This window comes from Euprymna scolopes, chromosome 24, assembly GCF_053919585.1.
Source record: "Euprymna scolopes isolate OS-2025 chromosome 24, ASM5391958v1, whole genome shotgun sequence".
Lineage (NCBI taxonomy): Eukaryota > Metazoa > Mollusca > Cephalopoda > Sepiida > Sepiolidae > Euprymna > Euprymna scolopes.
Window position 1 is genome coordinate 82,797,461 of NC_136505.1, and position 23,870 is coordinate 82,821,330.

General features: G+C 32.5%; 1 protein-coding gene across 2 annotated transcripts in view; it reads right to left on the reverse strand.

Annotated features, from left to right (window-relative positions):
- Positions 1-23,870, reverse strand: part of LOC145246809 ((E3-independent) E2 ubiquitin-conjugating enzyme UBE2O-like) — a 189,766-nt gene that overhangs the window by 20,325 nt on the left and 145,571 nt on the right. For both annotated transcript variants that reach the window (XM_080108628.1, XM_080108627.1), the window contains 4 exons: positions 16,944-17,052; positions 15,800-15,934; positions 14,047-14,207; positions 1,997-3,141 (listed from right to left, as the gene is read on the reverse strand). In XM_080108628.1, coding sequence (XP_079964754.1) covers positions 1,997-3,141; positions 14,047-14,207; positions 15,800-15,934; positions 16,944-17,052 — 1,550 coding nt within the window. The remainder of the gene's footprint in view (positions 1-1,996; positions 3,142-14,046; positions 14,208-15,799; positions 15,935-16,943; positions 17,053-23,870) is intronic.

Here is a 23,870-nt window from a genome sequence, read left to right on the forward strand (position 1 = left end):
ATATATTAGAAGTTGCTATGAAATAAATATGCAAATTAAAACCTAAATGTGTTTGTGCTGTTTGCAGTGTACTATATATACGGTATTACAAGAAAGCATTAGAATTAAATAAACACAATGTTTTGATGTTAATATAGTTAAGATAAAAAAAGTTTGCATATTTAATTTTTTTTTTTATTATTTTATATATAACTAGTAGGACCCGTTTCCTGGCGTTGCCCGAGGAGATATGAAAGAATGCTAACTAAAAAATATATAAATATTCTTTTTGAATTGCTATTTGTTTCTTTTATTTTATTGTGTAAAAATTTTTTTTATATTTTACACGTACATGTGCCCCCCCCCCCCCCCCCCGATATATTCACCTAGAACCTTGTTTTGTTTACATAGACATGTAAACTGGCCACATTTATTATAATTTTCTGTATAAAAATGAGAATTTTCCCACCACGGTAACTACAAATAAATGATTAAATGTTTATGAATAATTATTAGAAAATACCAAAGTGAAATAGAGATATCAATTGTTAATGTAGATGATCATCAAGCCATAGTTCAAACTAGCCCGTGATTAGTGAGAGATGTACATGTTTACTTGTGAAAGGAGATAACAATCGAATAAATTATCCTTCTACCATCTGTAAGTAGGACTTGTTTGGGGTAGTGATTTGACTTGGGTGAAATATAAGAATGTACAAATGTGAATCAAATGGTAACTTGTGGAAAACAAGCATCAGATTGTGGCCAGTAGCATCACTACTTTGGATTCATGCATGATGTCTATATTCCTATACTGCCTGGTTGTAGAGGGGGTAAAATTTTCTATTCTATAATATAGAAATAAAGATCTTTTTCTTTGGTGTTCTTTCAAATTAGGTAGTTGAATATTTCATCTTTTAACTATAGAAATACCAATTTCTTAGTGCAGGTTAGTAAATATTCTTTCCAAATCCATTTTTAGTCTCAAGATTTTGTTTGATGCAAGTTAAAAACATTTTTTTCATGGCAGCATCATGGCACCTTTAATTTATTTCACAAAAAAAACAAAAAAAAAAAACCCACATTATCACTTTCCCCTGTTTTATTAATATTCCAGTTAATAAATCATATATTACAATCTTCTGTGCCATTGTTGCTTTTTCAACAAATTGTGTTTACCAATATTTTTTTCCGAGACCCAAAATGGAGCATCACAACAGATAACCACTTAATTTCTTTTTAATTTCCATTTGAATCCAGAAAATGATTTGTATCTATTGATAAAAAACAATGTGTATAACATATCACCACTGGTTTATAACAATATTTATACTAGAAAAAAAAAGCGACCCATTGGATTACCCATTGAAATCAGTTGAAAGAAGGGTTTGCAAAGCCATTTAAATACAAAAAACTAAAGATAAAATCTGAAATTAATCTCTTGTTTATCCTTCTCCAGCTAGGGTTTAAATAAGATTACTACACAGGTAATATTTCCTATTATGTATACTTATTGTATAATTGAATTTTCCAATCTTTTTATTTAGTCATTTTTTATAACCTTCAACTTCAATTTGAAAGAGAGAGAGAGTAGATGCGTGCAGATTGACAGCATATAAAATAAGTGTGGTATGTGTGTGCACGCCAACAGTAAAAGAGGATAAGAGCGATAGATAGCAGTTTCATAAGAGATGGACCACTTTATTAGTTAATTACAAATTGTGCGTGATTAGAACAAATAAAATGAAAGATTTGTTTTTTTCAAACATAACTCAATCCAAAAACTCAGATGTATTTTGGGTTATTAAAATATATAGGAAAAAGTCATTAGAGAAACAAATGTTGATGGATTCAGTTTTAGTAAAATAATTGATATGATTGCTTTTGCATAAAGAAAATATATTTTAAATAAAGCATACTGTTTAATTTAGCAAAAGCAATTATGATGAAATCAAAGTGTTATTGCGATCACATATGTATAGATATAAGCGGATGATACTTAGGAGTACCTACTTACCATTTGTGTTTCTTGCAGCTGGATCAAATTCATCCACTGAGCAGTCTTCTTGAGCATCTAAAGGCAAAGAATTGTCCAGTTTACTGACCTCATCAGCTTCACTTTTGTCTTCTTTGCTGGCCCCACTGGCTTCATCTGGATTGTCTGCTGTCAAAACAGTAGCAGCTCCCGCGGCAGCAATGGCTTCATCAGTAAGACTGGTCTGCACAGCCTTGTGCTCTGTGGGGCCAGCAGTGAGTGCAAACCAGCTGTGACCCGGCAAAGCATCTGTCTCCTCCACCTGCGACGATTCTGTCTGCACCCCTTTATCTTTGTAACTGTCATCACAAAATGGTATATTTCGTGTTGCCTCCAAAATCCGTTTCCGCCATTTCTTATTCACTTCCTTCGGCATTCGTCCAATCCGATCTTGCAGCAGTTTTATGAGGCGGAAACAAAGTTCTTTCATAGATTCATCCCACTCAACATTTTCTTGACTAGAATCGTTCACTCGCGAGGATGGCAATCGCATCCATATTGGAGTTTTATTTTTCAAACTGCTACTAAATTCCATAGATTTTGACAACATCTTGCTACCGGCTATCGTTAAATCGTCTCCTTTATCTGACTGACATAAAAGCATAGCGGATTGGGACGTGCTAAGTTTCAGGCGAGCCTCATTACATTTGTATATACAATATCTTTCTTTATTAGTGTTATTTACATGGTTTTCTGACGAAGAGGTGGAGTCCATCTGGTTAGAAGATGGGCAACCATCTTCACAATCAGTCATCTTTGGGGAAGGAGGAGGAGGAGGTGGTGGTGTTTCTTCATTATTCTCGGATGTTAGTAAGTTTCCAGAAGATGAATCATGTGGTTGTTTCGGGTTGTCAACAGCTTTACTACCACCACCACCATCAGATTTTAACCTGCTTACTTCATATTCAATAATCGACACGAGGTAATTCATGTCTGGATCATCAAAGTGAGAGAGTTTCAAGAATTTGTCAAGACTTTGGCAGTTGTGAAAGATCCGAAGGAGATCCAATGGGTAGTTAGGATCATTTGACTTGACCATTGAATCTAGTCGCGAAAGAGCACTGTTGGCACGTTGAATAAGGTAATCCAGATGGTCTTTTCGGTCGTCGTATGTCCCAGTTCGGGAACTGAATTTCCAAAATAAAAAAAAAAAAAAAAAAAAATGAATTAGATATGACGGAAAGTAAATTTATCTACAAGGAAACAATTTATCACCTATTTTTAATCTATTTTATCACAATTATATACAACCCTGAGTGGCTTCCGGGTCTTGATAAGTGATGACCACCGTGTAAAAAAAAAAAAAAAAAAAAAAAAAAAATTTAAAAAAAAAAATAAATAAGTAAGCAAGCAGGGAAAAGATTTGTTTTTTTACTCAGATTGTTGGAGTTATTTGTGCACCTTCTAGTATGTAATTTAAAATATCGTTATAATCTATATATAAATAAAACAGTAGATGTATGTGTGTCTGTAAATATCTAACAGGTAAACTCTTAAACTACTGGTCACATAACACTAAAATTTTCAGGAAATAATATTCATGCACCAAAGATGCTTTATAGTGAGTAATATTTTTGTTTGCATACATGAATAACGCGTACAGAGATTGGCAAATTTACATGTAAAATGTCCATTTCCACTGGCCAACATTCTATACATGTTGTTGCCGCTGAAGTAAGCAGGTTTATGTGCATATTTGCTTCATTCCTTTAAGTTGTTTAGAAAACAACATTAGGCTGGAACGCTAGATGCTTTTATTTCAATTCTAGCTGAACTCATTTTTTTCATGTCTTTGTATTAATAAATAAAAAAAATGAAATATGAAAATTTTACTCGTGGTTTTGAATTTGTAAATACGAAGAAAAACCTATATATCTTTTTTTACCATTCATTTATCGATTAGACAAATATTACTTTCAAATAAAAAATTCTAACATTTCCGAATGCCTGTGTTTTTCTTTATTTTTTTTATAAAAATAAGCATCCCAGACATTAATTCAAATATAGGAGGACATACCTATATATCTTTTTTTATTATTCTTTGACTGATTAACAATTATTAATTTCAAATAAATATTTGGTGTTTTTGCAGTGTACACACTATGTTACATTTCAGATAGAATTTCCAAGTAAAATTTATATGGTATCTTTCTTTTTTATTAAAGTGTTAGGTGAAAGTGCAGAACAGTTAAAAAGTTAAGAATGACTTTCTAAATAATAACATTCTTTCAGCATAATTCGTACACCGCACAAGTACCAAAAATTTTAACATTCCGAATGCGTGCATTTTTTTTTTCAGACTTTATATTACATTTCCGAAAACATACCCATATATATATATATATATATATATATATATATATATATATATTTTATTATTCTTTATGTAAGTACATTCATATCTTGCTACGATATGCAGACCGTTTCAATCATAATAGATCTCATCAGGCAAGAAAAATTAAAAATTAAAAATGGTCCAAGACCATTTTTAATTTTTGAGGAGATAAACTTGGTGATGACTGGCGTGGAGCAAAGTCAAGGATCTTATCAATTTAAAATTACAAAAATCAAATTTTATTTGAAGAAGGGGAGGTAAAAAAGATATTTTTGAGGAAAGATTAGAGGGAGTGAAAAGGAAGGGAAGTATAACAAATACGTAGAGGGGGGGGGTATGAATTCACTAAGAGATATGGAGAAGGGAGGAGTGAGGAAAGTTGACATGTCATGAACGAAGGTGTCAGAGAGCATTATATATATATATATATATATATATATATAAGTGAAAGTGTCTGTCTGTGTACATTTCCCTACACAATAACTGTCAATTTTCAGTCTACAGACTCGAAATTTGATATACAGGGTATTGAGATTTGGGAAAATCTTTGTAATCTGTTTTCAGCCAGAAATTTGGCTGTTAAGGGGTTAAAGTTTAACAATTTGACTTTTGAGAACTCTACCAAACTTCTCCGCCAATTTTGTGTCTTAAACAATTGAAATTTTAGATATAGGTTCCTTAGACATGGATCTAACTTAACTTGATTTGAGCTCAAAACAATAAATGTTAAGGGGTCATAATAGGGGTCAAAGTTAAAAAAAATTTGACAGCTTCGGTCTACCAAATTACTCAGACAATTTCTGGTCTAAACATTTGAAATTTTACATAAAGAGTATTCAGAGATAGGGCCGACAGATTTTTACAAGATCAGTATCGTTTTGAAGTTCGATCTTTCAGACGACAAATATCAAAAAATTGGCTAAAAACATTAATATCGTCACCTTCAACTAGGCACTTTTCTACAGCGGGGAGGGGTCACTTTTTTCACCGATATTTTCGAAAGTCATCCTCTCTTTGATTGTCTAGCCTTAATTAAAACCTACATCACTTCTGGTTTGGCGGTGGTCGTAACAGCAAAGACGTCAGGTTTTTTCCCCATTTTTTTCCTCCTTTGTGGTACAGGTTCGAGCCTGCCTTCCTACTACCACATTTTTTTTTTTGCTCAACATACACCTCCAAACACCCGGGCAACGCCGGCCTCCGATGCTAATATATATATATATATATATATGAGAGAGAGAGAGAGAGAGAGAGAGAGAGAGATAGATAGATATTATTTATCGATTAGATAAACAAATATTAATAACAAACAAAAACTGCAAATTTTTCTGAATGCGTGCATTTTTATTACTTTTAATTTTTCTGATAGAGATTTCTTACACTGGACATTATGACAACACAAATACAGGTTTATTTCTGATAAAAATTTCCTTACAAATTATTGCATGTGTGTTCATAGTTCTGTTTTGTTGTTTTTTTAAGAAAATTTTCCTGAAACATTTACTACATTCAAATAATTTTAAGACAATTATAACACAAAATAGACGTTTATTTTCATAGAAATAGAATTTTTCGTAACAAATTATAAATAATCATTAGATTTTGAGTAAAATTCCTTTCTTCACATTTCAGTTTTCGTAACAAAGTTCAAAATTCATTGTAATGAATGGAATCCATGATGACCGAAGACAAATACAGTTCATACTTTTAAGGAAATCTTGAACGACAGGCGTCAAATTCTCAGTTCTGTTGCCCATTACTTTTAAAACAACACTTCGCTTACAGTAGAACAGTTAATTTCCGTGAATATGATTTTCATAACAAAAAACGTATTCACCATTATGAATATGATTTTTATAGCAAAAAGCAAACGTATTCACCATTATGAATTTATGTTTTTTTTTTTTTTTATCTATTTTACGATAATGTACGAGGACAAAATATTCATATATATCATATACAACCTAGCTATGCTGGGTACTTCAGCTAGTTCCAAATAAAACAAAAACAACTGTAGTGTTGAATCGATTTTTCAAATCAGCAACTTATTCTATGCAACTCCATGACTAACATTGTTATTATTACTAGTAGTCTTTGTCTGCTCACTATCAATTTGCAAAACCAAAATTTTAAACATTTCATTCATAAGCTTCTTGCAAACACAAGATAAAAGCATTCGCTTTGATTCATATAAACAAACATTAACATTTATTCACATAAATAGTAAATACAAATTTATCTTTTAAATAAAACCATAAAGCAATGTAAACAAAAAATACAATTCACAGATTTTGTGGAAGAGAGATAACAAGCAGTCATCCTTTCCCCTTCCCATAAAATTTTTCTAGCCAGTAATGTTAATTAACGTTGCAAATATTTTAAGTTTTCGTAATTTGCCTTTTTTTTAATATTAAATCAGTTTAATTATTGTTAATAACCAAACTCTTGCATGCACACACACACACATTTAGCAAAAACAGGACAATATAATGCAAAATGAAGAACACCAAATAAAAAATAGTTTTACAATTCAGGCATTTCCTGTACTCTCTTTTTCTCCTTTTCTCTCTATACAGCTAAGTCCCAACCTTAACATTTGACCATAACCTTGAAAAATAGTGTGCACCATCTCTAGGTTAGCGATCATCATCATGTCAGGTTTGGTCATGATTAGTTCAGTGGTGCGGGCTGTAGGAAAGTATATATACATAGGCTACGACCTTGACCTTGATAAATGGTGTGCACCATCCCTAGGTGGGGGACTATAATCATGCCAGTTTTGGTTATGATTGATCTAGTGATTTGAGCTGTATGAGAGCTGTACACACACAAATGCTACTACTTCATTATATATATATATATTTTTGTTAGTAGAAGAGAGAAACAGGTTAGTTGGTTGAAGTCTTCTTGTGTAAAGGTAGATGTAATACCTTGCTGGCTAGTTGAAGGAGAGAATAGTTCCGTTCAGTTTATACGAGTTTATAGCTAGAAGCCGTCAGTCCGAAAGAAGCTGGTTAAAGGAGAAAGAAAGGGCAAAGACTTCAGTGTGTTTACGTATGTAGGAGCATGTGTCCGATTGTAGAGACAGGGCAAAGAGTTATTGTCTCATGGTAATAAAGACTGTGTGTGTGTTCTTTAGCATGACAAAGAATGTTCATTAGGGTACAGCATGTGAAAATAAATGAGTTCAAAGAGAGCCATAGATAGTTTGTTGTACTTACGTTCGGCTGGTTTTGGCTGGTTAATCTTTATATACAAGCTTTCTCGAACGTTCCAGCCTGTTTACTAGATTCATATGCAAGGGAGCATAATATAGTTTCTTTTCTTTTATGCATGCGTTAGCTGCATCAGGACGTCATGTTCCTATGTGTTTTTTTTATATGCATGGGTGTTTCAAAGCAGTAATCTCTCTGAAATGTTCCTGTCGTCATTTATTCTGGACTTAGTAAGTTTCTACATACAGATAGTCATCAATGCAAAAGACAATACAGGTTCTATGAATAAATAACCTTTTGTCCAAGGAAGTATATAAAAAAATTATGTGGAGTACCACTCAAAGTAGTAATACACACGGACAAAAAAAAAACGCTTTGGATAATCACAGATTTCAAGATAGTTCTACTAAAATAGCCATATTTTTCAAACCAAAGCACTTCAAGTCTTCAAATTACTACTGTTTTGTTCAGAAATGAATATACTTTCAAATGAATTAATAAATATGAATGTACATTATATATTTTAAGAGTTAAGCAAATAAAGTGATAAAAATGTGAACGTCATAAAATGGCGTTTTCGATAAGGTTTTGTAATGACCCTCCCTGTTTTCTAAAGGCCCGTACCATGATTGTATGAAGAATTTCGTCATGAAATTTAGGAAACAATCAGAAGAGGTGTTAATCTTAATACTGTCAAGTGTCCAAAATAATTTTGACCATTTCTTTTTTTTTCGTGTTAAAAATAAGACTTCAATATGACGAGTATCGAACATTTTGAACAAAAATTTCATCGGACACCCACTAGTAAGTAAATCATTCTTTTTACTAGCTTTATCAATTAAAAGTATTATTCTATGTTGAGTAGAACCGCAGTAATTGATAATAATTTAAAAGGACCTACCCGAAAAAAAAAATGTTTCTATTTCTCGAGTTTGGTCAAATTAAGTTAGTATTAGGAGCAGCAGCTGTAGTATTAGTCATAGCACAGTATAACAACACTCGTTCTTTTATTTTTATTCACAAACGAATTAAGAAAAACATGAAAATTTGAATATAAATGTTCTGATATGTTTAATTAGAGCTATTTTGTTATCAGAATAACATTAGTTTAGAACTATTCGGTTTTCAGAATGTATAATAACAATCCCAACCAATTCGGCATTATGAATCCATTATAATTTCTCACATTTCTGGTCAAATTTGAAAAAAATGGTTACAAAAACAAAATAAACTTTTGTAGACATATAGCTTGCATGCACTTTTATTCATTGCATTAGTTTTGAACAGCGAATTAAAACAATGTTTTACTGCGAACAGCCACAAATGTTTTTTCCAAATCAAAAGATGTATGAAAATCTTGTTTGTATTACTATACACATAGATTCGAAAAAGTTGTCAAAAAACAAATATATAACAAATAAATGTTATCAAAGGCAAGATAAGTTACTTTTCTACCGAACTGGATATGTTTTTAGTGTTTATATTTAATGTAACATGTTTATTCAGCTCAAAAAGTGTTTACCGATATATTCGAAAATTTAAAATGGCGGTCGACTCTCTCTGAGGCGATAAGTTTGGAAAAATGAGTTATAAATAAAAAACTAGACAAAATACTGTTAGAAACTCACTCAATATATGTTACCGTGACATAGGCGGATATATATTCGGCGGGTTTTTAACAGTATTTTGACTAGTTTATTTTTAACTCATTTTCCCAAACTTATCGTGTGAAAGAGATAGTCGGCCGCCATTTTTAACTTTCCAATACATCAGTAAGCACTGTATGTTTTTCGAGCTGAGTAAACATGTTACATTAAATAAAAACACTAAAAAATATCCAGTTAGGTAGAAAAGTAACTTATCTTGCCTTTGATAACATTCATTTGTTGTGTATTTGCTTATTGATAACTTTTTTGAATCTATGTTTCGAATACAAACCCCGTTATTTTTTTTCTACTTATTAAACGAAAGGTATCTTTACAACCTACTCGAGCGTAGTATAAACAGCCTATGGAATAAACACCTTCAACCTCGAAAATAGAAATCAACAAATTTATGGAATTTTCTTCCAAATTTCGTAACGCAGCTTCTTATTAAATTAAAACTAAATATAACATTTGCTGACTTATTTACCTGTCGAATACACACACACATAACTTTGTGTAAGATATTTATTTGAAATTAAATTTTTGTGAAACTAACCGCCCCCGCCCCTCTAATATTGTTTTTGTTGTTTCTGTCAAGTCTTCAGCATGTTCACACATAATTTTTCTTAGCCTTACAATTCAAAGACTGAATGGTAACCCTCCCCATATTCTCATAGCATAGAAACCCTCTTAAAACCACACATAATCGTCTTAAAAAAAAAATAAAATAAAAAGCATACAAGATTTATCTCCCATAAAAAAAAACAGTTAACTGCCCTAAAATGCTAGAATGACTTGTAATGGTGAATTATTTTACATTAAATTCTAAAATAATTTGTTTATCTTTCATTGAAGTTTTTCATGGCATTTCATACATAATTGCCTAAAAAGGTAGAATCACATTTTGGAGGGGTGGTCAGAAGGGGTTGGGTGGGGTTAAACAGAAGGTGTTAATCTACAATAATACCAAACAGAAGGTGTTAATCTACAATAATACGAAAGAAATATTGCAATATATTCATTTTTAAATGGTCGTATGTTTAGATTTAAGTTTTTTGTACATAAAGCACATTACAATTCAACTTTGAGTTCTCCAACTTCTTTTCTGTTTATGGATACATGGCATTTTTAAGGAATTGCAGCATATTTATGCACATTTACTGCAAATTATTTGGAAACCATGAACATTGGGAGATTTTCAGTCGCATATTCTGATTCCTTGTACAAAAATACACTTATATGGTAAATTTCATTGCTTAATCTTGTGTTTTAACAAAGATATAACAGTTTTACTGAAAAACGATGACCAAGCATCCAAGCTGACTGCAAAACAATGGCAAGCTCAAGTTGAAAACAAACATTAAAATGAAAGTAAAGGAAACACATTTGAAATTTTCAAATTTAAATGTAAAATCCTGATGAGTTACTTAGATTTAGATCTCGATAGGCTAATAACACTGACATCCACATTTATTTTTAAGATACGAACTGCAAGGGCGTTTGTCCACTAAGGTTAAAAGAATAGCACTAAAAGATCATTCTAATCCCAATTCAAGGACGAGTTTGAATGCAAAATGTAACCCCAAACGTGTGGGTCTCTTGACAGATCGCTGACTCCCAACATTGTGTATCATGGATTTTTCGTTTATGGCCAGATCGTCATTTTCTCGCTGGTGACTGTCGGGGGGACACACGCGGTTCACAAAATAGAAAAGGAAAAACACAAACGCCAATGTTCACATATAAATTGACAGTTGGACTTGTGAGTGTGTATGTGTCTTCTCCCCGTTCTATTCACAGTCAACTCTAAAATTGTCCACGACTATTTCATAGTCAACTATATAACTGTTCAACTATAGTCGTTATCAACTCCCATCTGCCGTCAACTCTAACTGTCCAACTTCCATCCGCCATCTAGCGCATCTAGATGTCAACTGACTGTCTCCTCTGTCTTGGTATCTTGGGTTGCCCACCCCACCCTGGCTATCGGGAGCTGCCCTTCTATGTTTTATCAGTTTCTATTGTTTGCTACTTCCTATCTATTGTTGATTGTAGGATATTTCCTCTTTCTTTATTTATTCTAAGCTATTTCCTCTTCCTTTGTCTATTCCCCCTCTCAGCACTTAGTGGCTCAAATCCACCTCAAGGCCACTTTATAGCATCACAAAAACGCGGTAAATGCTATTTTAAAAATTGTGAATTAATCGGTACAAAAATTTTGCATTTCAACAGTCGACAACCACCGTTACATAATTTAACAACAGCATGATTTATATTTTGCTTTAAATGAAAATAAGATTTGGTTGCAGTCTATATTAAATATATTCGTTCTGTTATTGTTTAAGGTTTTAAACAAATTGGGTTTATCGCATTTTGAATTAAAACATTTTCGGTTTACCTTTTTATTTTCCATATTTTTTATTATATCCATAATTATCAACAAATATATATATATATATATATATATATATATATATATATCTCCACACACACACACACACACACACACACTAGCTGTACCCAGCCACACATTGCTGTGGCCCAGTTTGTTAAAATGGAAAACATTCCTCAAGAAAAATTGCATTTTGTATTGTTTATTTACTTTTATTATTTTTTGCAATTTTTTTTTTTATCAATAGAAGTTGTTTTTTTCCCCCTCAAAAAATAGATTAATTTCTTACAGTAAATTGTGAGGTGAAAGTTTTTTGTTTGTTTTTTTCAGGAAAACTTGCAATGGGGGGGGGGGTTAAATTCTGCATGAGTACCATTCTTTTTAATTTTGTTTTTTGTTCAATTTTTTGAGTGGGCTATCAGCGATTGTAAACAACAAATTTAACCAAAATGGAAAAATTCAACAATTAATTTTAATAAGTTCTCAGCTTTTAATACAAATCCTAGTAAACCAACCCTCCCTTATTGGAAACACTCAAGGGAAGGACGAAACCAAATTATTGCCAGGTTATTTTTTATTTTTAATATTTTAAGCAGATTTGACACTCAGTTACCAGATTTTTATGGGTCGCTCGATTTCTAATATAACGTAAGTAGATCTAGATGTTTATAACTTCAGATAAAAATTGCTGAGTATGCGCTGTTGTAAAAATAGAACGGAAACTTAAATTTCGCTCAGTTCTAATCTTTTTTTAATTGTGCCCCCAGAACGAATATAATCAAAAGAACATTCAACAATTGTACTTTATTATATATATAAAACACAAAATATTTAAAAAAAAGAAAAAAAAAAAAAGAAGTTATTAACGAAAGGGAAATAATTCCATTTTTAAACGAAAGAAGTCAGTTTGGTATATCTTTTTGTTATTTTTTTTACATAAGTTCAACTTACCGTTCACATTGGAAATGTCGGCATTTATAAGTTGTCAGGTACGTTTACAATGACTAAACACTCCAATCTACCCATGTTAGGAACGGCTCTCAGAATAGACACCCCCAACCTCCCCATGTTAAGAACAGCTTTCGGAATAGACACCTCTAACCTTGTCAGCATACCCGAAAACTAGTAAAAGTTGACATGATGAGTTGGACGTAATGTAAAAATGTACCGAATTTAAAAGGAATGAAATTTAAATTTCCGTTTCATTTTTACAACAACCGTAAAGCAGAGCATTCTATGCAAATTTTACCTAACTTAGTGTATTAATGTTATTTTTTTTAAGTAAAAATAAAAAAAAATTGCAGACCAACGATTCTCTATAGTATTCGGCATTGATAGAGTGTTTGTAAACAACTTGCAAACACATTCCTTTGTATGAATTCAGGGACACATTTTGTGGTTCCGTGACGCTACTCATCAAACAAGAATTGATTGGAGACATTCATATCTCTCACCTGCAATACCTCATTGGCACAAAAGCATAGATGGGCAGTTGAAAATCTGCCATCAAGGAGGACCTCTGGCCAACAAGTTGTTGCTCTTTGTCAATGGAATCAGGACTTGCTGTCTAAGTAGAACTTTCACAGGATAATCATGCAGAGTTGGTGGGTGGCCGAAAAATAGTCGGCACAAGTGAATCAATGTCAAGAAAAAAAAACAACTTTTGACACTTTTTACACAGTGTTTTCACAATCAATATAAAACCATACCAGTTCCCAATGATTGTCGATCCCCCCAACATTTATGCTGTAGGTTTCCTTCTCCATCTTGTCATAGTTGTACTGTTTCGTGTATTGACGATCATTGAAATTACATGTTCTGGTTTAAAAGGCTGTGTTTAAAAGAAAAAAGAATGCCAACATCCACAATAAAAAAACAAACACAGATATCATTATGTATTAGACTTATCTGTAATGGATGTATAAGTGTATTCTTGAGACTACATCCAAATCAAGTTCTAGATTTTGCAAATATATAATAAGATTAACTCGGTTACACAAACCCGTCTTTTTTGTCTATTTTTCTCCAGCCCTCTACTTTGCCGCACTCCTCCCGTGTAATCCAATTTACTATAATTGGACCTCTGATGCTCATCTGCTGTGTCTCCTCAATATATCAACTTTTGACCAGAAATCCTATATGTCCGTTTTTTGTTTCTCACTCTCACCTTGTCACTGAAATCGACTACATCCATCCTACTCAGAAACTAACCACTAGCAGTCATATCATTTCATCTAGCGATGGCAATAAATTTTCTGGCCTTCCATCACTGACTCACTTTCTCATCATTTATCAATGGTTCTGGCTCTACAAAGGTGGCAAGTTCATAGTGTTATAACAGAGAAACTATTTTCAATTTCTTTTTCTTTGCTGAGAAAGGCAATCTAAAGACCAACCATAGAAAACAAAAACCAAAAGTAAAAAGGAAATTTATTTCTTCTTACCTTTGTTCAAAAATAGTTTTAGGCAGTGGTGATTTAGGCTCTAGGGTGTCAGGATCAACTTCTTCTTCAGTCTCAGTCTCCCAGCTCCAATCACTGTTACCATCTTCTTCTTCCTCTTCTTCCTCCTCCTCTTCATCTTCTTCCTCACTAAGGTCACTCATCTGAATCCAAACCAAAAAGTTAAGATTTTAAATATTTCTAATAACTGAGAAAGTTTGGTTTCTCCAACTTTTAAGCAAGATTGTAGGTTTTATAGTGAAAAGAAATTACTCAATTTTAAAGCAATTTAGAGCTTAGTTGTGATGATATATTTGAAGTTAATCATCATATCAAGGGCAAATAGAATGATTTGTTTTACCACTAATCCTAAGTCATAAAATTATATGTAATCTATATATATATATCTATAAAAGTGAAAATGTCTGTGTGCGTGTGTTTCTGTGTACATTTCCCTACCAAATAACTGTCAATTTTCGATCTAGAGACTCGAGATTTGACATAAGGAGTATTGAGATTTGGGAAAATCTTTTTAATCGGTTTTCAGACAGAAATTTAGCTGTCAAGGAGTCAAAGTTCAACAATTTGACCTTTGAAAACTCTACCAAACTCCTCCGTTAATTTTGGGTCTAAACACTTGAAATTTTAAATATAGATTACTTGGACATAGATCAAACTTTTTGATTTGATTTGAACCCCAAAAAATAAATGTTAAGGAATCAAAATTGGAGTCAAGGTTTAAAAAATTAACCTCTGCAATCTCTACCAAATTACTCAGTCAATTTCTTGCCTAAACATTTAAAATTTTTATAAAGGGTATTCAGAGATAGGGCAAGCTTTTTAATCGGTTTGGGTTGAAAATTTGAGTTACAAATGAGTTAAAATTCAGAAGATTTGACCTTTGTGGTTTCTAGCAAACTACTCAGCCAATTTAGGGTCTAAAAATTTGAAATTTATACATAATAGGTATTCAGACATGCGGCAAGCATTTTAATCAGTTTTCGAGTGAAAATTTCACTGCCAAAAGGTCAAAGTTGAAAGAGTTGACCTTTGCAGATTCTACCAAATTCCTCTGCCAATTTTGGGTCTAAAGACTTGAAATTTTAGATGTAGGTTACTTGGACATGGGTAAAACTTTGTATTTTGATTGGAGATTAATAAATGTTTTAAGGGGGTAAAAGTTAAAATAAATTGACCTTTGTGGTCTCTACGAAATTACTCAGATAAATTTTGGTCTAAACATTTGAAATCTTACACAAAGTGTATTCACACGTAGGGCAAGTTATGAACAGTAGATAAGGGCCGAGCAAAGCTGGGCTGAACTGCTAGTATTAAAAATAAAATTTGGTAATCCCCACCATAAAAATGCACAGGATTTACCTCTCATAGCAAATTTCATTAACTGTCTTAAAACACTAGAATGGCTCAAAACTGGGAGCTCAATTTTATGCTAAATTTACATGTGAAACTGATCCCTCACCCTAAATTCTAAAAGACTCTTCTTGGCAAGCTTTTCAGGGTGTTCACATGAAATCACCTTAAAAAAGTAAGATCTTATTTTTTTAGAGGTGGAAAGTTTAGGTAATAAATATTTATCATTCTATCATTAGCAATCAAAAATTAAGTTTAAAAATTTTTTAAAAGAAACACTTAAGAATCTGGATTTAGTCTCAAAAATTTTTTTATTTTGATTGTCATAACGCACATTTTACATACATAAGTGTTCATGTGTGAAAAAGAAAAGTTCATGACCTACCTCATCTCCAACCACAAAGAGTTCTTGAGGATAACAACAGGTAACTCTACTGCTCGGCCACTTGACCATAATGAAGCCTTGAGGATCAAGTTGATATACTTGACCAGCAGCTTCTACTGGTTCTGAACTAGTCTCCTGAAAACAAGCATTAATATCTTTAATTAATAGTTATAAAGAAAAGTATTTTTGAAATTTTAAAGGAATTGTAAGCATTCAAACCGTTGAATAGAATCATTTTTAGCAAATCTTCACGTATTGAAATATTAAAAATTGTTAGAATATTTACATCAAATGATTTTATGAATAAAGCATCACTCAAACTCCATGCCCGACAGATGACATCACTAATAAAAAAAATCCATAATATTTTTATAAAGTGCTAACCTTCAAATTAAATGTATAAAAATTTGAGCCCAATTGGATTATTGATTTACAAATTAAAGTTATTTAAATGAAATTGTCAAAACAATAAAAAGAATCTGAATTTCTCATGTTGATAAAGCATTACTTTCTGATGGGAAAAATACTGTTCAAGCAAAGCAATGGTTTAATAAATTTTATTTTGAACTTGGAAACAAGTGGTATGCTAATTTTGAAAATAATCATACACAAATGCTGAACACTCAGGTCACTCAAATTAAGCAGAGGTTTCAAAAAACAAAGTCCAATCTTATTTTATATAAGTTAAAGTTGCATAAAATATTCACCATTTGAGTCAGGAAGGCGATATCTTCAGACAGCCTGATCTGATAGCACTATACTACAAGAATGGCATTGAATTGTTAAATAGAAACATTAGAATAAGTGTATCATCCTAGAAAAAGGGGATCATGTTGATGAATGAAGTTGAATTTAACCTAAAATTTATTATTTCATTAATTAGGCCCAGGAATTATTAAGTGATGTTAGAGATCAAAATCCTACCGCAACAAAATTAGTTATAGTTTTACAACAGTTTCGGTTCAATTTAATGAGCAAATGATGTAATAATTAAATTTAAATGACAAAATTCTATTTAAAATTGGGGGGGGGGGGTTGAAAAAAGTACAGATTTCAGGTATTGGGTAGATACAACTCATAATTATTAGAAAAGGATCCAAACAAAATATGATTATAAAGTAATTTTTAACAAAATGACACTTACATCGGCACCGCCAACTCTAATAACCGCATGCCCTGGCCGGAATTTATAGTATGGATGGTCTTTGATATCATAGACACTCACTTCTGAAGAAGGGGAGATAATCTCTGGCCTGAAGTAGAAAAAGCAAATAAAATTTTATTAAAATAAAAATGAAAGAATCAAATATGGAGAACAAAATTGATTTGATTGTAAAAGATTCAAAAAGAATATTGTACATTGTATTCAGAATGCCTCGTGAGGAACTGAAAAACAATTTTGTAATCAATACAGTGGAATAGATTAAGGAAACATACTTTTGTATTTTTACAAACTTTATAAATTCTGAAAATCCGTGTGGACCCAATACAATTTTTTTGTTGTTTGTTTTTACATGTAACAAATTTATCGGAGCAAATAATGACATTGACATTATTTCACACACCTTTTTTTGTTGTCTCATTAGTTAGGTCCAGGATTTATTGAGTGATGCGTTAAGAGATCAAAACACTGCGGCAACAAAATTGAAGTTTTTGCAAATCGATAATTGTAAATAATTTTTTTGCTGTATAGATTTTTTTTAAAGTTTAGTCAATAGTGTATTATAAGATTTTAAACCTATTTGTAGCCAATAATCTTATAGAGATTAAAGCAACAATATCATAAAATTATTTTTAGTTTTATAATTTAGTTTAATTAATAATTTAAATGATATCTTAGTAAGTAAAATAACCCTCAAAATCTGGAAAAAAATAAATATAAAAAAAAGATTCCTGTGCAATACCAGGTAAAGACAGCTAGCACCTTGAATTAATCAGCAATTTAGATTCAGGTGGTTAGCATGAATTCTTTAAGATATAAAATAAAAAATTCATTGAAGAATAACTTATTTTTATATAAACAAAGTAGGGAAGGTGACTGAGAAATCTTTCAAAAATAGCAATTTTTGGAATTATATTTCATTAAATACATTATGTATTACAAATGACAATATAAGTTTTTCTTTCAGGCTGAAACTGGCAGATGAACTTACCATACTCGTGCAGCCTAGTACTTATGGTACCTTCTGAGTCATCTTCAGAGGGTTGCTATTGAATAATGAGCATTATTTTTTAAATGGTTAGCGATAGTTTATACAGGTGTGATTGGTCAAAAAATTAAAAATGCATGCTCTTTACTTAATACCCACCTGAAGATTTCTCCAGAAGGAACAAAATGTACTTAAATATATAACGAGCAAGACAAATTCATCTGCTAGTTTCAGCCTAAAACATGAAATTTAATCAGGCATCTAGAACGGATAAAAAAAATATGCAGACACAAGTCATCTGTAATATTTAATGAAATATGTATCCAAGAAAAAAAAAATACTTATATATATATATGATGGCAGCAACTCGTTCTCGAGTATTGCCATTACTTAATATATCTGACTCAAACATGAGCGCAACTAGGAGCACGTGCCAGACGGTCACCTCTATGAATCTTCTATAGTCCAGTACATCCACTGATGACCGGGTCCAAGCTGTGGTGCCCTGAACACCTACCAGTTCCAGAGCCTTTCTTGCAATTCACACCCATATCTGCATCAATCCTCATTGAATGTCTGTTTGCCGTTTCAGGCTATAGCCAGCCTTTTTGTTATCGAGATACACACTGATTGCAAAGTGTGTATTCCATTGCATATCAAGTAATGCCTGTGCTTGAAGCTTTTTATAGTGAGGAAAGACTTTGCACCGAGACAATCTCACTCTCTAAACAACTGCCACATTGAACCAAAAAGAGCAAGTCAACATCATTGGAAGCAGCAGTTGCCGCAGATTTTATGAGGGTTTTCCTTCTCCTAATGCCATTTGATCCATGACTGAGACTTATGTTGCTGGGCACCAGAGCATACTCCATACACCGGTGGATCATATATGTCGCAGCTGACTGGACCTAAGCTCCTCTGGAGGTTCCTGTCAGGGTTACCTCACCCTTAGCCTTTGGTTAAAAGAACCTTGGCCCACAAGGCAGTGGAGGTCCAGTTATATGGCGCAGGACACTCGTCGTTCATCAGAGCCCCGTCTGTGTGGCAGTGGTCACAATGTGCACGTGGGGTTGATTTGTCTGGGAGAAGCACAGTATGACGCTAAGACATCTGTGTGCTTTTAACACACGTCAACACCAGAGCTTGACCATATATTTTATTATATATATATATATATATATATATATATATATATATATACACACATACACATATACACACACACTAGCAAAAGTACCCATCGTTGACTGACTGGGTTCAAAAACAGCCTACAGAAAATGGAATCTGATTTATGAAAGTATGATAGGTTATGAAAAGGAAGGGTTGTAAAGAGATAGCTTCGAATTTGGGGGTATCAAAACAAAGCAAAATATGATGAAAGTAAAAATAAAATAGATAAACCCCATAATTTATTATACCATACCTGTTCACACTGAAACACTTAGCACAATATTCTGGGTTTTTTTTTGTTTTTTTACATGGTGGTCACCACTTATCAAGGCCCGGAAGCAACTCAGGGATAAGGGTTATTGCAAGTACAGTATGTTAGTGTGGAGATTTGATGAAGTGTTTACTTAAGGGGGCGGTTCATTAGGAATTTGTTAACATTGGACTTGAAGACATCCAAGTTGTAGTCAGGTGGGAAGCAGGCAGACAGAACAGAGTTCCACAGGCGTGCAGTTCTAAGAAAGAAGCTTTGTTCATGGAATCCACGTTTTGATTTAGGCACAGATATAGAGTGGGGGAAATTTTTCACTGTGCATCTATATTAAAAAACCTTGTTAAAGTTTGTGACATATTTCCATTCTATGGAGGCCAGGCGTGAATGCAGATCCCACAATTTTATTATATCATCCCTATTTAAGTTTAAACATACTTATCAAAGTATTATGTACATCTATATCAAAAACACTTGTAAACGTTTTTTTTAATTTTTTTAATTTTTTATTTCCATACTTTGTGGACCAAGCGCAAATGCAGACCCCAGAATTTTAATGAACCACCGTTCTGCCAGATCAAACATACCCATTCCTGTGTCTCGATACATCTTCTATCATTATATGTAATCAGTTTTTTAAAATAGTCAACCATATAGGAGCCTATTCGTGACCAGACACACACAGACATTCAGCTTTATATTATAGATATACACACACACACACACCTAACTGGTTCAAACAATTACAATTGCTGTGAGAATTTAAAAATGATCAAAGCTAAAAATGAAATACTAAGGGACACTAGTAAAGAGAAAAATAAAAATTCAATTAGAAAAAGTGCCAACTAAAAATAGATAAATAAATAAATAATAAAATAAAAAATTTTTTTAAATTCCACTGTTCCAGTAGATCACAAGAAGCAGAAAACCTCATCAAATACATGGAACTTGCCAGAGAGCTGAAAGGAATATAGAACATTAAGTTAATGTAATATAAATAATTATAGGAACACTAGGAACAGTTTTGAAAATTAGAGAAATGTCATTTTATCATCTGCTTTCTTAGTTAAATTAAATAGATTTTACAATGGAATAACATTTCTCTCCATTCTCAAATATTCTGTGTTTTACAAGATAAACATGAAACTATTTCTTAGGAATGAAGATTAATAGAAATATTTTTGTGTTTCAGTTTGTCTTATTTATATCTGGCAAATGTAGTAAATGGAAAGCGTTTTTTTTTCTCCAAACTATTTACAAAGTAAAAACAATCTTACCCATTGATATTGACAAAAAAAAAAAAAAAAGAAGCAAACTCTTGTTCAAGTTTTATTTATGTTTGTATGAATAAATTAGATATAGCATAAATACAAATTTCTGAGAAAACATTTATCAGTTGTCACCTGTTTTGTGTTTCTGCTTTCAGTCTCCTTTGTTTTTTTTTACTTATTCATCAGTATTTTCTTTTTAAGTTCTCTCCATTTCTTTATTTTTATTCTTCTCTTTATTAGCATAAATTTAGTTTAGCAATTGAAACAATTAAAAAAAAAAAAATTATTATTTGTGTTTTGGAAAAGTAATATGCTTCAAATTCTTTATATCTTTAAATATTTGATATTTAATTTAGTTGTTTTGTAAAGGAAAATTGTTTTTATTTTTTTAATATGATAGAGTTTAGGAAAGAAAAAAAAAAAACACCAATGTTTGGCACATTTTAGATCACGAAAACCAGTATCTTCAGACAGCCTGATGTGGTAGCCTAAGTGTGTTGGAATGGAAGTACATTATATAAGAATATACAAATACACATTAGTCTTGATTATGGAATAGAGTATTTCCTTTTTTTGGTGGTAATTTGCATTGCTTTTTCCCCCAAAACCAAAAATGCCTTGCAACTTTAAACCGTTTTAAAATGAGATGATTTCAACACCACCATTTTTAGTAATAAACATTTATAAACTAGATTAAAAATGTGCGAGTAGAAATTCAAAATTCAGTACAAGTGCAACACTAATTTTTCAACAACAATACCTTTTTATCTGATCGAAATCCAAAGAGAACTTTATCCTTATGCCACCATACTAGTTTACTGAATAGCCAACAGATGGCTCTGAGTGTAGCACACATTCAATTTGCTTGTTTACACTGCTAGTGGTAGTCTTCCTTTATTTTGAGATTTTACTTTGTTTAAATTTAACCCTAATTATAGCTTTATAGGCAAATTCAAATGGCAGCTGTGGTGTAACACTGATCTATTATAATCCAAGAAAAATTGAACTGCTGGTTTAAGTTTCTAAACTTAAACAATCTCTGGTAGTTTAGAGACATGGTGTATAGTTAGCAAGTTAGGTGTGTTAATGAATTATGAAGGTTAAATGGAATGATCCAGTAAAATGGTGAATTCGACAAGGCTCTGAAACTAAAAAGTGCAGAAAAATGGGTGTTGCACCTGTATTCATTCAATACTGTCAAATAAAAAGACACTTACCAGTCAACTGACCAATAATAACGTTGTTTTAGTAAAAATTTTAATGAAGTGATACGTTTTAGGTACACATTTTAGTAGTTTATCCCCCACCCCCCCAAAAAACTAGCTTTTTAACAGTGTTTTTTTTTTTTTTTTTTCAAGAAATGATTCGACTTAATTTTATTTATAATTTAATATTGTATACCCTTTTCTACTTACCAGAAAAATTCTGAATTTTGTATTCATTAAAGGATTTTTTTTTAATTTCATTAAAAATTGGCTTTACAAAAGTCCTATTACACCTCATTGCTTAAATCTTTTGGTAAACTTCAATAAATGTTTTGTGTGACGATCTTAAAATTTATCTTTTTCAGGCAATTATAATCAATAAATAATTGTGAATGTCTACTATAATGGAAAGAAAAAAGAATATATTTCTCATTTCATAACTATTCTGACATCAAGATGCTAAAAATCCATTTGAAGACTATTCATAGAGTTGCAGTTAGATTAAGGAACGATGAAGATCTCAGGGATTTACATTGCTCATGCAGAATCCAAGTTGTTGCCCAATTTATTGTTAGGAAAGCTTTTAAAAATGATCTAGTTCTCAAGATGGTTGAGTTTGCGAAGGGAAAAAAAGATCAGTGACCAAAACAACGAAGAACTTGAGATCTGCAAAAAAACCTCAACTGCTAACATGCAAGAGCCACACTGAAAATGCTTTTGTTTTAACAATTTCAAAAGCCATGGAAACTGCATTATCAATTTCTCAGCCAAGAAGATCTTCAAGGTTGATCTGATTGTAAACAAACAGCATAATATTCTTCGCTTTAACCATGACCTCTCCAATGTTTGATATATGTCTATGTGATGATGCTCGAGATAGAGGCCTGAAATGAGAATATCACCATAGAGTTTGAAACTCTACCAATCAACCACTGCTGACCACAGATATATCTTGCCAATGAAAGTTTTTTTTTTTTTTTTTAATTTTTTTTTATTTTATTATTTTTTTTTAATTACATTTTCACCCTAAACAAGGCACATTGCCACTTAGGTGTAGGGGGCTATTATCAGGGGAAACATCTACTGGGGTACAATGTAGGGATTAGGGCAGCGAGATGTTGGTTCACGTTGCACTTGAACTTATACATGTCAGTACAGTTGGGGAAGCAGTGACCTGGAATGGAATTCCAAAGTCTAGCAGTTCTGGGGAAGAAACTACTGGAGTAGAAAGATCTTTTACATCTAGGGATCTCTACAGTGTGGGGGTGGGATTTTGCAGCTTGTCGGGTCTGTCGAGGGTGTTCACGTCGTGGGGGCACAAGTGCTTGCAGTTCTTCAGAGCATTCACCATTATAATACTTGTAGAACAGGCAGAGGAATGATACATTTCGTCGATGGGACAGAGGCTGAAGCTTAGATGCCAGTTTAGGGCCTATCAGATTTGTGACTCTCTTTTGAACCCTGTCAAGGAGCGAGAGACTAGTAGCCGATGCACCAGCCCAAATATGACAGCAATACTCCATACATGGGCGAATAGTGGCCTTATAGAGGTACAGGATACTTTCGGGTGTTAGAAGTTTTCTAGCACGGTAGAGAGAGCCCACCTTCCTCGCAGCGGCCCTGGCAATGCCCTCGATGTAATTGTTCCAACTCATGTTTCCTGTGAACGTTAGGCCAAGGAGCTTGAGAGACGTACTGCTTTGAATAAGATAAATCAAGAATGCAATGCTCCAGTACATATGATCGAAACTGTGCAAGAGTCAAACATGATTTTCTGGCCATGACAATCACAGAAGAGATGCAGAAAAGTAGACATCAACTCGTTGGACTACAGTGTGTGAGAGCATATTGAGAGCAAAGCTAGCAAAGTTCACCATAGCAATGTTAATGAACTGAAGTCCTCCATTAATAGTGCATCTACTTGGATGAGTTAAGTCTATGTTACACAGCTTTCTGACCACACCTGAACTTGGTCCACATTGCTGAGGGCGAGTACATTGATTAATA